Genomic DNA, 15000 nt, shown 5'->3' with positions numbered 1-15000 from the left:
CGTCCTAAATGGCACCCTATTCCGATTATAGTGCACTATAATGCCAGGTGCTAGTGAACAGGCAGTCCAGGTGATGCTACCCATTCCCTCCCTCCTTGCCTCCATAAGGAATCAAACGGTATCCTTTGCTTTACTGACAAACATCAGCACTAACTATCTGCGTCAGTTTCCAGAAGTATGAGTCATGCTATTCCTCTGTGTGTGTGTGTGTCTGTTACGACGTTAAGAAAACAGTGAAAAATGGCGTGGCAGAACAGTTACATGTTAGTATAATTACGGTTTTGTATTATTCATGAAAATAAGCAACAGGTGGTTCCCAATTCCGTTAACTTCTTTATTGCAATTGTCAAGAGTTGTCAAACTCTTCAAAGTATTGTCAAAGTATTGTCACCACATAGTAAATAGCAGACAAATACATACTGAAACACGATGATAGAATCAAGAGCCTGTAGCTTGTATACTGTATAGTATGTAGCTTGTATACTGTATAGTATGTAGCTTGTATACTGTATAGCATGTAGCTTGTATACTGTATAGAATGTAGCTTGTATACTGTATAGCCTTTCACTGACAAAAGCAGAATCTTACATCAGAGACCCTGTTGTATGGAGTGATATTAGTGACAACAAATTCAAATTCAATTTCTGATGGCACTAATAGCAATCCATATTTTACCCGGCCTGAAAATAGACTACAACAAACCACGTAGACAAGGGAATCTGTTGTGACAGCGCTTCTGCCATTTAGTGTCTACCTACCATGCTTGGTCAGCCACGGTTATTTTAATTTTATAATTAGCCGCTGTTTTCCTTTCCACCAGCTGTAGCGCTGTAGCGCCAGCGTCCCTGAGCTACCGACAACGCCGCTAAAGCACATGTAGCCATCACACCCCGCCACTTAAACCAAACCCCTCTGCTGTAACGTCCCACTCCGGTTTCAAATAGATATGATGGGAGTGATGGTGTGTGTGTGTGTGGGAGGCAGTGTTGGGATTAGTTACTTGAAGGTAGGCAACAACACCTCCACTACGCTGATCCTCAACACAGGGACCCCACAAGGGTACGTGCTCAGCCCCCTCCTGTACTCCCTGTTCACCCATGACTGCGTGGCCAAGCACGCCTCCCAACTCAATCACCAAGTTTGCAGATGACACAACTGTGGTAGGCCTGATTACCAACAACGACAAGACAGCCTACAGGGAGGAGGTGAGGGCTCTGGGAGTGTGGTCCAGGAAAATAACCTCTCACTCAACGTCAACAAAACAAAGGAGCTGATTGTGGACTTCAGGAGACATCGACGGGGCCGCAGTGGAGAAGGTGGAAAGCTTCAAGTTCCTCGGCACACACATCACTGACAATCTGAAATGGTCCACCCATACAGACAGAGTGGTGAAGAAGGCGCAACAGCGCATCTTCAACCTCAGGAGGCTGAAGAAATTTGTCTTGGCCCCTAAGACCCACACAAACTTTTACAGATGCACCATTGAGAGCATCCTGCCGGGCTGTATCACCGCCTGGTAAGGCAACTGCACCGTCCGCAACCGCAGGGCTCTCCAGAGGGTGGTGCGGTCAACCCAACGAGTCACCAGGAGCACACTGCCTGCCCTCCAGGACATCTACAGCACCCGGTGTCACAGGAAGGCCAAAAAGAACATGAAGGACCTCAGCCATACATTACTCGTTACATTTAACCCCTTACACTTAGTAGTAGTGGTAGTGCGTTGCTAGGTAACGATGTAAACGATGCCATATGAATGTGGCCATGTAATATGGAATGCATAACCATAGAAGCAATTAAAAGGGAACAGTTTGGAGATTGTGGGGAAATTATTAGACTAAAGGTGATGACACAACAGTCTCAATCTTAAATAAACATGCCCCATTCAAAAAATACAGAACTAAGAACCGATATAGCCCCTGGTTCTCCTCAGACTTGACTGCCCTTGACCAGCACAAAAACATCCTGTGGCGTACAGCATTAGCATCAAATAGCCCCCGCGATATGCAACTTTTCAGGGAAGTTAGGAACCAATATACACAAGCAGTCAGGAAAGCAAAGGCTAACTTTTTCAAACAGAAATTTGCATCCTGTAGCACTAACTCCAAAAAGTTTTGGGACACTGTAAAGTCCATGGAGAATAAGAGCACTTCCTCCCAGCTGCCCACTGCACTGAGGCTAGGAAACACTATCACCACCGATAAATCTACAATAATCGAGAATTTCAACAAGCATTTTGCTACAGCTGGCCATGCTTTCCATCTGGCTACCACTAACCCGGCCACCAACTCTGCACCCTCTGCTGCAATTTGCCCATGCCCCCCGCTTCTCCTTCACACAAATTCAGACAGCTGATGTTTTGAAAGCGCTGCAAAATCTGGACCCCTACAAATCAGCTGGGCTAGACAATCTGGACCCTTTCTTCCTAAAACTAGCCGCCGAAATTGTCGCAACCCCTATTACTAGTCTGTTCAACCTCTCTTTCATAACGTCTGAGATCCCCAGAGATTGGAAAGCTGCCGCGGTCATCCCCCCTCTTCAAAGGGGGTGACACTCTAGATCCAAACTGCTACAGACCTATATCCATCCTGCCCTGCCTTTCGAAAGTATTCGAAAGCCAAGTTAACAAACAGATCATCGACCATTTCCGAGCTGGTCACGGGTGCACTTCAGCCACGCTCAAGGTCCTAAACGATATTATAACCGCGATTGATAATAGACAGTACTGTGCAGCCGTCTTCATCGACCTGGCCAAGGCTTTCGACTCTGTCAACCACCGCATTCTTATTGGCAGACTAAATAGCCTTGGTTTCTCAAATGACTGCCTCGCCTGGTTCACCAACTACTTCTCAGATAGAGTTCAGTGTGTCAAATCGGAGGGCCTGTTGTCTGGACCTATGGCAGTCTCTATGGGGGTGCCACAGGGTTCAATTCTTGGGCCGACACTTTTCTCCGTGTATATCAATGATGTCGCTCTTGCTGCTGGTGACTCTCAGATCCACCTCTACGCAGACGACACCATTTTGTATACATCTGGCCCTTCATTGGACACTGTGTTAACAAACCTCCAAACGAGCTTCAATGCCATACAACAATCCTTCAGTAGCCTTCAACTGCTCTTAAACACTAGTAAAACTAAATGCATGCTTTTCAATCGAACGCTGCTAGCACCCGCCCACCCGACTAGAATCACCACTCTCGACGGGTCTGACCTAGAGTATGTGGACAACTACAAATATCTAGGTGTCTGGTTAGACTGTAAACTCAACTTCCAGACTCACATAAAGAATCTCCAATCCAAAGTTAAATCTAGAATCGGCTTCCTATTTCGCAACAAAGCCTCCTTCACTCATGCTGCCAAACATGCCCTCGTAAAACTGACTATCCTACCGATCCTTGACTTCGGCGATGTCATTTACAAAATAGCCTCCAACACTCTACTCAGCAAATTGGATGTAGTCTATCACAGTGCCATCCGTTTTGTCTCCAAAGCCCCATACACTACCCACCACTGTGACCTGTACGCTCTTGTTGGCTGGTCCTCACTACATGTTCGTCATCAAACCCACTGGCTCCAGGCCATCTATAAATCACTGCTAGGCAAATCCCCGCCTTATCTTAGCTCATTGGTCACCATAGCAGCACCCACCCGCAGTCTGCGCTCCAGCAGGTATATCTCACTGGTCATTCCCAAAGCCAACACCTCCTTTGGCCGCCATTCCTTCCAGTTCTCTGCTGCCAATGACTGGAACGAATTGCAAAAATCTCTGAAGCTGGAGACTCTTATCTCCCCCAATAACTTTAAGTATCAGTTGTCAGAGCACCTTACCGATCACTGCACCTGTACACAGCCCATCTGAAATTAGCCCACCCAACTACCTCATCCCTATATTGTTATTTAATTTGCTCTTTTGCACCCCAGTATCTCTATTTGCACATAATCTCTTGCACATCTAGCATTCCAGTGTTAATACTATTGTAATTATTCTGCACTATAGCCTATTTATTGCCTTACCTCCATAACTTGCTACATTTGCACACACTGTATATATATTTTCTGTTGTATTTCTGACTTTATGTTTTTTTTACCCCATATGTAACTCTGTGTTGTTTTTATTGCACTACTTTGCTTTATCTTGGCCAGGTCGCAGTTGTAAATGAGAACCTGTTCTCAACTGGCTTACCTGGTTAAATAAAGGTGAAAAAAAAAAAAAAAAACAGTTCACCTGACACAAGACTGAATCCAAACATTACACTGTTGATTTTATGTGCATTTCACATTTACTGTACTTTTTACCACATTTGTTGATAATGAAATCTGAAAATATTCTGTATACATTCAGTAACATGATAAGAATATTATTGTGGTCCTCTGTAGCTCAGCTGGTAGAGCACGGCGCTTGTAACGCCAAGGTAGTGGGTTCGATCCCCGGGACCACCCATACACAAAAAAAAATTATGCACGCATGACTGTAAGTCGCTTTGGATAAAAGTGTCTGCTAAATGGCATTTTATTATTTATTTTATCTTGGAAAATGTGTTGTAGGTGCAACATAAGACAAACAAATGACAAGGGTTTGAATGTGAGGACCAACTAGTGTCTCCAAGTGACCATGCACCTCTCCAAAGTGTGCACAGTTCCTAACTCATTTCAATGCACTTTTATGACTCAAAGAAGAGTCTTCAACGAAGAACGTGAGCTCTGACATCATGTACAATGCATTCAGAAAGTATTCAGACCCCTTGACTTTATGTTACAGCCTTATTCTAAAAATGATTAAATTGGGTTTTTCCCTCATCAATCTACACACAATACCCCATAATGACAAAGTAAAAACAGTTTTGTAAAACTTTTTGCACATTTATAAAAAATTAAAAACTGATATGACATTTACATAAGTATTCAGACCCTTTACTCAGTATTTTGTTGAAGCACCTTTGGCAGCTATTACAGCCTCGAGTCTTCTTGGGTATGATGCTATAAGCTTGGCACACCTGTATTTGAGGAGTTTCTCCCATTCTTCTCTGCAGATCCTCTCAAGCTCTGTCAGGTTGGATGAGGAGCGTCACTGCACAGCTATTTTCAGGTCTCTCCAGAGATTTAAGATCGGGTTCAAGTCCCGGCTCTGGCTGGGCCACTCAAGGACATTCAGAAACTTGTCCCGAAGCCAGTCATGCGTTGTCTTGGCTGTGTGCTTAGGGTCAATGTCCTGTTGGAAGGTGAACCTTCGCCCCAGTCTGAGGTCCTGAGCACTCTGGAGCAGGTTTTCATCAAGGATCTCTCTGTATTTTGCTCTGTTCATCTTTCCCTCGATCCTGACTAGTCTCCCTGTCCCTGCCGCTGAAACACATCCCCACACCATGATGCTGCCACCACCATGCTTCACCGTAGGGATGGTGCCAGGTTTCCTCCAGACGTGACGCTTGGCATTCAGGCCAAAGAGTTCAATCTTGGTTTCATCAGACCAGAGAATCTTGTTTCCTTTAGGTGCCTTTTTGGGCAAACTCCAAGCGGGCTGTCATGTGCCTTTTACTGAGGAGTGGCTTCCGTCTGGCCACTCTACCATAAAGGCCTGATTGGTCGAGTGCAGCAGAGATGGTTGTCCTTCTGGAAGGTTCTCCCATCTCCACAGAGGAACTCTGGAGCTCTGTCAGAGTGACCATCGGGTTCTTGGTCACCTCCCTGACCAAGGCCCTTCTCCCCCGATTGCTCAGTTTAACCAGGCGGCCAGCTCTAGGAAGAGTCTTGGTGGTTCCAAACTTCTTCCATTTAAGAATTATGGATGCCACTGTGTTCTTGGGGACTATAACTGTTTTGGTACTCTTCCCCAGATCTGTGCCTCGACACAATCCTGTCTCGGTGCGCTACGGACAATTCCTTCGACCTCATAGCTTGGTTTTTGCTCTGACATGCACTGTCAACTGTGGGACCTTATATAGACAGGTGTGTGCCTCTCCAAATCATGTCCAACCCAACTGAATTTACCACAGGTGGACTCCAATCAAGTTGTAGAAACATCTCAAGGATGATCAATGGAAACAGGATGCACCTGAGCTCAATTTATTGTCTCATAGCAAAGGGTCTGAATGCTTATGTAAATAAGGTATTTCTGTTTGTTATTTTTAATACATTTGCAAAAAATTCTAAAAAGCTGTTGTTACATTGTCATTATGGGGTATTGTGTGCAGATTGATTAGGGGAATAAAAAAAAAAATCAGTTTTAGAATAAGGCTGTAACGTAACAAAATGTGGAAAAAGTCAAGGGGTCTGAATAATTTCTGAAGCCACTGTATAGCATGTTACTATACATCCACTGGGTTCCAATTTAGGCGCTTATCAGTGTCCAAATTTGCCATTTCCAACCTGTATACGGGTACGAGTGTAAAGGGCTACCAAAAATAACTTCTTACTTTAGAATATTACTTTGTGTGGAAAGTAACACGCTATATTACCCGTTATATTGTTTGATTGTCGTGCTCTAGATGGGCTACTTACTAACTAATGTTTGATCACTAGTTTCTCCTTTCATCTATGGCCCTGCTTCCCTGTGCTAGTCTACAAGTGCTGTGCTATCATATGGGCTGCTTAATTAGCCATATATACAGTGCATTCGGAAAGTATTCAGAAATCAACTGGCAAAAGCTAGCTTTTCATTTAGCTACTTCTGTTGAAACGGGACAAGAAGGCTACAAAACATTTCCATACAAACAACAGATAGTAATAATAGCCGCCTCATTTCGCTATCTGACAGATACATCAGTCAACTAAAGAGTATCCAGTTTCTGCTCTGCTTGCTTTTACAACTCGGAGAAAGAGGGCAACATATAGACACTGACAGCAGCTGCTTCTGTTCAACTCCAGTGCTGGTCCAGCCAGCCTTTCAGAAGCTTTTCGTTCACACAGCCTGTCCACCCGCTCTGTGGTGTCCGCACGGTCCTAAATCCATCCGGCTGATCCCTCCAAACAGCCTACCCTACTGCTCTAAGGCGTCTGCATGGTCCTAAAGCACACCAATGCCATTTTTGGTATCAGAGTGGAATGATAAAACTGGGGGGGACAAAAATGCAATTTCAGAATGTGCGGGGGTCATGACCCCTGTCCCCAGTGAAAGTTGCGCCCGTGCTTGCCACTAGAAGGGAAAGGCCTCTATGGGCTTTGCTATCACAGAAGTGATCAATGGCAAAGATCAGAGGTGCACCCTCTATACATTTCTATGGACAGCACGTGTCATGACATTTCTCCTAACAGCCTTTCTCCGCTCGCTCTAAAACTAAATGAGGAAACAAGTCGAGATCGGATCATGGAAACATGGTAGAGAAACTATTATGAAAGTAATGCACGAGTTAGTTGACAAAGTAACTGTAATAATATTACCCAACGCATTAATTTACTCCGTTACTCATAAAAGTAATCTGATTACGTAACACGTTACTTTTGTATGCCGTTACCCCCAACACTGGTGGGAGGTGGTGTGTGTAGTGTACAGGACACGTCACGTCCTGTAGTCTACACAAACACACACACACACACACGGCCTCACTCACGTCAAATCACGGGCATGTCAGTGGGAGTTGATTGAGGCTTAGATACTGTAAGTGATTTGAGATTATGATAGGCTCGTGTGACTCTGTGTAATTAAGGTACTGGAATAGCGAGTGTTACAGTTCAGCGAGGGGGAGGGAAAGCGAACACATGTGCAGCGCTGATGTCAGAGGCGTCGTTTAATGATGGTCCCACCCCCCACAACATGTTGCGTCCTGTCCAAATGATACGCTTCTTTCCCTTTACTTCAATGGTTAATTACAGCACTGGGCAGTAGGTTGTAATTCAAGTCAGAGGGACAAACACACACACACCGCTCCACAGAGGCAAATCATGTCCACCCTATAAACAGGTGGACCCAGAGAGATGATAGGGCATCCTATTAATGCTTTGGAGTGTATATGACTTAATTATAGGAACTTTAAGCATGTGACTTGCTGTCTGTCTGCCTGTGTTGGTATGTACTGGCTGTATGACTTAATGGCTGGTGCGTGTTTTTGTGTGTGTGTGTGTGAGCTTGTGTGTAGGAGCGTGTGTGTGTTTGTGTGTGTGTGAGCTTGTGTGTGTGTGTGTGCTGGTGTGTAGGAGCTTGTGTGTGTGTGTGTTTGTGTGTGTGTGAGCTTGTGTGTGTGCTTGTGTGTAGGAGCTTGTGTGTGTGTGTGTGTATACAGGCCTGCGTGCAGGTATTGTCTCCATGAATGCATTGGGTCTGTTGGTTGGTAGTGTCTACCATGCCCAGGCGATGCAGTGTGTGTCTGTGCGTGCGTGTGATTGGTTCATGGCCCTTACCCCGCAGCTGTGTCTCACTAATGGCTGTTAGATCGATCCTCACCTGTGGACAGGATCACACAGACACACCGAGAGGGCATCCAGTCAGCCACCAAAAGCTGTCCTATTGACAGCTACATCTATAATTTTATCAGCTGTAACTATGTTCATTATCACTATAGACCAGGGATCATCAACTAGATTCAGCCGCGGGCCGATTTTTTTCTTCAGCGGATGGTCGGGAGGCCGTATCATAATTACAAATACATTGTAGACTGCAAATTTGAACGCAAGAAGCAGAAACAGATATAATATTTGACTAAAACATAATTTCAAACCTTGCTTACATTTGTATACGATCATGTCTATATTATGCGTGGGAATACTTGGGAACAGATTTCCTAAATTAAAATCACTTGGAGCTGATTTCCTGGTGTTTTTACAGTCTTTTATGTCTAACAATGACAAAAACACTTTAATTTTTTGGTCAAATAAAATCACCCAAATTCAGACTATTACACACATCTAATTATCACTACCACTATAGACTGTTATACAGCTGATTATCACTACCACTATAGACTGTTATACAGCTGATTATCACTACCACTATAGACTGTTATACAGCTGATTATCACTACCACTATAGACTGTTATACAGCTGATTATCACTACCACTATAGACTAATATACAGCTGATTATCACTACCACTATAGACTAATATACAGCTGATTATCACTACCACTATAGACTAATATACAGCTGATTATCACTACCACTATAGACTAATATACAGCTGATTATCACTACCACTATAGACTAATATACAGCTGATTATCACTACCACTATAGACTGTTATACAGCTGATTATCACTACCACTATAGACTAATATACAGCTGATTATCACTACCACTATAGACTGTTATACAGCTGATTATCACTACCACTATAGACTGTTATACAGCTGATTATCACTACCACTATAGACTGTTATACAGCTGATTATCACTACCACTATAGACTAATATACAGCTGATTATCACTACCACTATAGACTAATATACAGCTGATTATCACTACCACTATAGACTGTTATACAGCTGATTATCACTACCACTATAGACTAATATACAGCTGATTATCACTACCACTATAGACTGTTATACAGCTGATTATCACTACCACTATAGACTAATATACAGCTGATTATCACTACCACTATAGACTGTTATACAGCTGATTATCACTACCACTATAGACTAATATACAGCTGATTATCACTACCACTATAGACTAATATACAGCTGATTATCACTACCACTATAGACTGTTATACAGCTGATTATCACTACCACTATAGACTAATATACAGCTGATTATCACTACCACTATAGACTGTTATACAGCTGATTATCACTACCCATATAGACTGTTATACAGCTGATTATCACTACCCCTATAGACTGTTATACAGCTGATTATCACTACCACTATAGACTGTTATACAGCTGATTATCACTACCCCTATAGACTATTATACAGCTGATTATCACTAGCCCTATAGACTGTTATACAGCTGATTATCACTACCACTATAGACTGTTATACAGCTGATTATCACTACCACTATAGACTAATATACAGCTGATTATCACTACCACTATAGACTATTATACAGCTGATTATCACTACCACTATAGACTGTTATACAGCTGATTATCACTACCCCTATAGACTAATATACAGCTGATTATCACTACCACTATAGACTGTTATACAGCTGATTATCACTACCACTATAGACTAATATACAGCTGATTATCACTACCACTATAGACTGTTATACAGCTGATTATCACTACCACTATAGACTAATATACAGCTGATTATCACTACCACTATAGACTGTTATACAGCTGATTATCACTACCACTATAGACTAATATACAGCTGATTATCACTACCACTATAGACTAATATACAGCTGATTATCACTACCACTATAGACTAATATACAGCTGATTATCACTACCACTATAGACTAATATACAGCTGATTATCACTACCACTATAGACTAATATACAGCTGATTATCACTACCACTATATACTGTTATACAGCTGATTATCACTACCACTATAGACTGTTATACAGCTGATTATCACTACCACTATAGACTAATATACAGCTGATTATCACTACCACTATAGACTGTTATACAGCTGATTATCACTACCACTATATACTGTTATACAGCTGATTATCACTACCACTATAGACTGTTATACAGCTGATTATCACTACCACTATAGACTAATATACAGCTGATTATCACTACCACTATAGACTAATATACAGCTGATTATCACTACCACTATAGACTGTTATACAGCTGATTATCACTACCACTATAGACTAATATACAGCTGATTATCACTACCACTATAGACTGTTATACAGCTGATTATCACTACCACTATAGACTAATATACAGCTGATTATCACTACCACTATAGACTGTTATACAGCTGATTATCACTACCACTATAGACTAATATACAGCTGATTATCACTACCACTATAGACTAATATACAGCTGATTATCACTACCACTATAGACTGTTATACAGCTGATTATCACTACCCCTATAGACTATTATACAGCTGATTATCACTACCACTATAGACTGTTATACAGCTGATTATCACCTACCCCTATAGACTATTATACAGCTGATTTCCACTACCCCTATAGACTGTTATACAGCTGATTATCACTACCACTATAGACTGTTATACAGCTGATTATCACTACCACTATAGACTGTTATACAGCTGATTATCACTACCACTATAGACTAATATACAGCTGATTATCACTACCACTATAGACTGTTATACAGCTGATTATCACTACCCATATAGACTGTTATACAGCTGATTATCACTACCCCTATAGACTGTTATACAGCTGATTATCACTACCACTATAGACTGTTATACAGCTGATTATCACTACCCCTATAGACTATTATACAGCTGATTATCACTACCCCTATAGACTGTTATACAGCTGATTATCACTACCACTATAGACTGTTATACAGCTGATTATCACTACCACTATAGACTGTTATACAGCTGATTATCACTACCACTATAGACTAATATACAGCTGATTATCACTACCACTATAGACTGTTATACAGCTGATTATCACTACCCATATAGACTGTTATACAGCTGATTATCACTACCCCTATAGACTGTTATACAGCTGATTATCACTACCACTATAGACTGTTATACAGCTGATTATCACTACCCCTATAGACTATTATACAGCTGATTATCACTACCCCTATAGACTGTTATACAGCTGATTATCACTACCACTATAGACTGTTATACAGCTGATTATCACTACCACTATAGACTGTTATACAGCTGATTATCACTACCACTATAGACTAATATACAGCTGATTATCACTACCACTATAGACTATTATACAGCTGATTATCACTACCCATATAGACTGTTATACAGCTGATTATCACTACCCCTATAGACTGTTATACAGCTGATTATCACTACCACTATAGACTGTGTGTCCTATAGGGCTCCAGGTCCAGTGGGAGCGTGACATAACTAACCACTATGGATGTATGTGTGTGTCCTACAGGGCTCCAGGTCCAGTGGGAGGGTGCTACATTTTGGGAAGCGAGAGCAGTCCATCAAGAGGAACCCCAATGTCCCAGTGGTGGTTAGAGGATGGCTCTACAAACAGGTGAGCAACACAAACGCGCACCCTTGTACACACACACACTTACTTGCTGCTGTCTATCATAGGCTGCCATGGCAACAGGGGTCATGGACACATCACATGGGCATGCGTTGGGTTGCTTGACACAAACAGAATAGAGCTCATTGGTTGATAGGTGTCTGAAGGACAATACTGATTGGCTGATAGTGGGACATATACAAGGCAATCAAGCCAGTGAAGATGATAGACCTGTGCAGGCTTTCAGTTGATTGGTCGACAGGAACTCGGGTAACAAAGCTCATTGGTTGACACATAAAGTGGTGCAAAATCTACAGGATACTGTTGATTGGTTAGTAGAGAAACATAGAGACACACAGGATAGAGCTCATTGGTTGATAGGTGTTTGTAGGACAACACTGATTGGTTGATAGTGGGACATATAGGATAGAGCGCATTGGTTGATAGGTGTTTGTAGGACAACACTGATTGGTTGATAGTGGGACATATAGGATAGAACTCATTGGTTGATAGGGGTTTGTAGGACAACACTGATTGGTTGAAAGTGGGACATATAGGATAGAGCTCATTGGTTGATAGGGGTTTGTAGGACAACACTGATTGGCTGATAGTGGGAATTATGAGATAGAGCTCATTAGTTGATGGGTGTTTGTAAGACAACAGTGATTGGATAAACTGATAGCTGGGTGTAGGGCTGCACAATTAATCGAATTCACATTGAAATCGCAATATTGACATGTGCAATATCCATATCGCAAGAGATTCTCCCTCTCTCCTCTTATGGCTGCGTCCCACACATACCAAGCTCTGCTCCCTGTCACTCAAGCAGTACAGTTCCTCCTCCTCCTCTGTTAGTCACTAGAAGTTTGCATGCTGTTCTGTTAGGTCAAATGCAGTCAACAAATTGCTACAAACAAGAACAAGGCTACTTTCAACTTCGCTTCTTAATATAAATCATTCTATTTCTATGATTCCAGTCACCTAAGTGTTTTGATCAATATCGCAATCGCAATATTCGGTCATAAAATGGTAATTAGATGTTTTGGCCATATCGTGCAGCCTTAGCTGGGTGTATGGATCGTATTGTACAAGTCTATTTGTAGACTGTTCTCTCTGTGTGTCTGCCTCCCAAACGGTGTGCTGTTCCCTATGTTGTGTACTACTTATGACCAGAGCTGTGAGTGTGCGCACGCTGTTTGAAGTGGGTTTTCTCTTCCATCCGCTTCCCTCATTCCCCTGACTGTGAGTGTTAAACAAAACAAAAAAGCAATGGCAGATGTAGCAGGCCAATAAACGAGTGTAGGCCTAAATTATCTCTTTCTTTTTCAGGACAGCTCTGGGATGAGGCTTTGGAAGAGGAAGTGGTTTGTGTTGGCTGACTACTGTCTGTTCTACTACAAAGGTGAGACGATTTTGTGTCTGTGTGTGTGTCTGTGTGTGTGTGTCTGTGTGTGTGTCTGTGTGTGTGTCGTGTGTGTGTGTGTGTGTGTGTGTGTGTGTGTGTGTGTGTGTGTGTGTGTGTGTGTGTGTGTGTGTGTGTCTGTGTCTGCTCTAGGGGGATTTGACGTGGTATTTAAGTGTAGACTTGATGGCTTTATAGCGCTGTTTCTGTGGTACTGACTTGGCACCGAGGTGTGAGCACAGAATGGGTTGTACTTTCCTGAATTAATCAGGTACTTTACTAGCCTTTGTGCCAGTCTGCTTGTGATCAATTGCCAACTCCTTGTCACCCGTTGTAATACCAAATGAGTGACAAGGAGTTGGCAATAGAGCAAAAACAGACTGGCACAAAGGCTAGGTATTTACAGGACCTATTAAAGGGACAGTTCACTCAAACTATCCTTTAGTCTTTTGTTGAATAGTGCACTGTTAATACAATCCCAGGAAATTGTGCATGCCAGCAGTCAAGTTTTCAAGATGGAGCACTTTCAGTTCAGAGCAAAACTGTCATATTGGCAAAGTTGTTGTGAAGATGGGGAGGAGTACAGTATGTCTGTTATAAAAAGATGTTCTGCGTTTTTGACACAAACATCAACTGTACTAGTTGTTCAGGCTTTAATTTTGTCCCATCTTGATTACTGCCCGGTAATATGGTCAAGTGCAGCAAAGAAAGACCTAGAAAAGCTGCAGCTGGCTCAAAACAGAGCAGCACGCCCTTAACTGCACATACAGAACTAACATCAACAACATGCATGCCAGTCTTTCCTGGTTGAGGGTTGACGAGAGATTAACTGTTTCTCTTCTAGTTTTTATGAGAAATATTACTTTGATGGAAATTCCAGATTGTCTGCATAAACAAATAACATTTATCTCAGAAACCCATACATACCCCACAAGACATGCCACCAAGGGTCTCTTCACAGTCCCCACGTCCAAAATGAATTCACGGCAACGCACAGTATTATACAGAGCCATGATCGCATGGAACTCCCTTCCATCTCCAATTACTCAAATAAACAGCAAAATGAGCTTTAAAAAACTGATTAAACAACATCTCATGGAACGGCACACACACACACACACACACATAGACACACACGCACACACACACACACACACACACACACACACACACACACACACACACACACATACACTAACACACCCATAATTATTTTGGGGTATTGTTTCTATATCGTTGTGTTTTACATCTGTGTGACTGTCCTTGTCTAGCAGTGTTTTGTTACATGTCATGTTTTGTGTTTTTTGTGGACCCCAGGGAGAGTAGCTCCTGCTTCTGCAAACGCTAATGGGGATCCAAATAAACAAATAAATGATGATGATGATGTGTTTTGCATCATGTGTTCGTCATATCAAACTATCCTATTAAAGTTATATTGGCTCAGATAGAAAGGCAAGAATTGGAGCATAAAGGAAGCTATTTATAGTCAATGTTTCAGCACGT

At 42.2% G+C, this 15000-nt stretch overlaps 1 protein-coding gene across 9 annotated transcripts in view; it reads left to right on the top strand.

The window, feature by feature from the left end:
• LOC121540091 (pleckstrin homology domain-containing family A member 7-like) overlaps positions 1 to 15000 on the top strand; it is a 171218-nt gene that overhangs the window by 103127 nt on the left and 53091 nt on the right. For all 9 annotated transcript variants that reach the window (XM_045207838.1, XM_045207833.1, XM_045207837.1 and 6 more), the window contains 2 exons: positions 11997 to 12101; positions 13425 to 13497. In XM_045207838.1, coding sequence (XP_045063773.1) covers positions 11997 to 12101; positions 13425 to 13497 — 178 coding nt within the window. The remainder of the gene's footprint in view (positions 1 to 11996; positions 12102 to 13424; positions 13498 to 15000) is intronic.

This window comes from Coregonus clupeaformis, chromosome 26 (assembly GCF_020615455.1).
Source record: "Coregonus clupeaformis isolate EN_2021a chromosome 26, ASM2061545v1, whole genome shotgun sequence".
Taxonomy (NCBI): domain Eukaryota; kingdom Metazoa; phylum Chordata; class Actinopteri; order Salmoniformes; family Salmonidae; genus Coregonus; species Coregonus clupeaformis.
The sequence above is the reverse complement of the archived record's forward strand: the minus strand, read 5'-3'. Positions and strand labels throughout refer to the sequence as shown.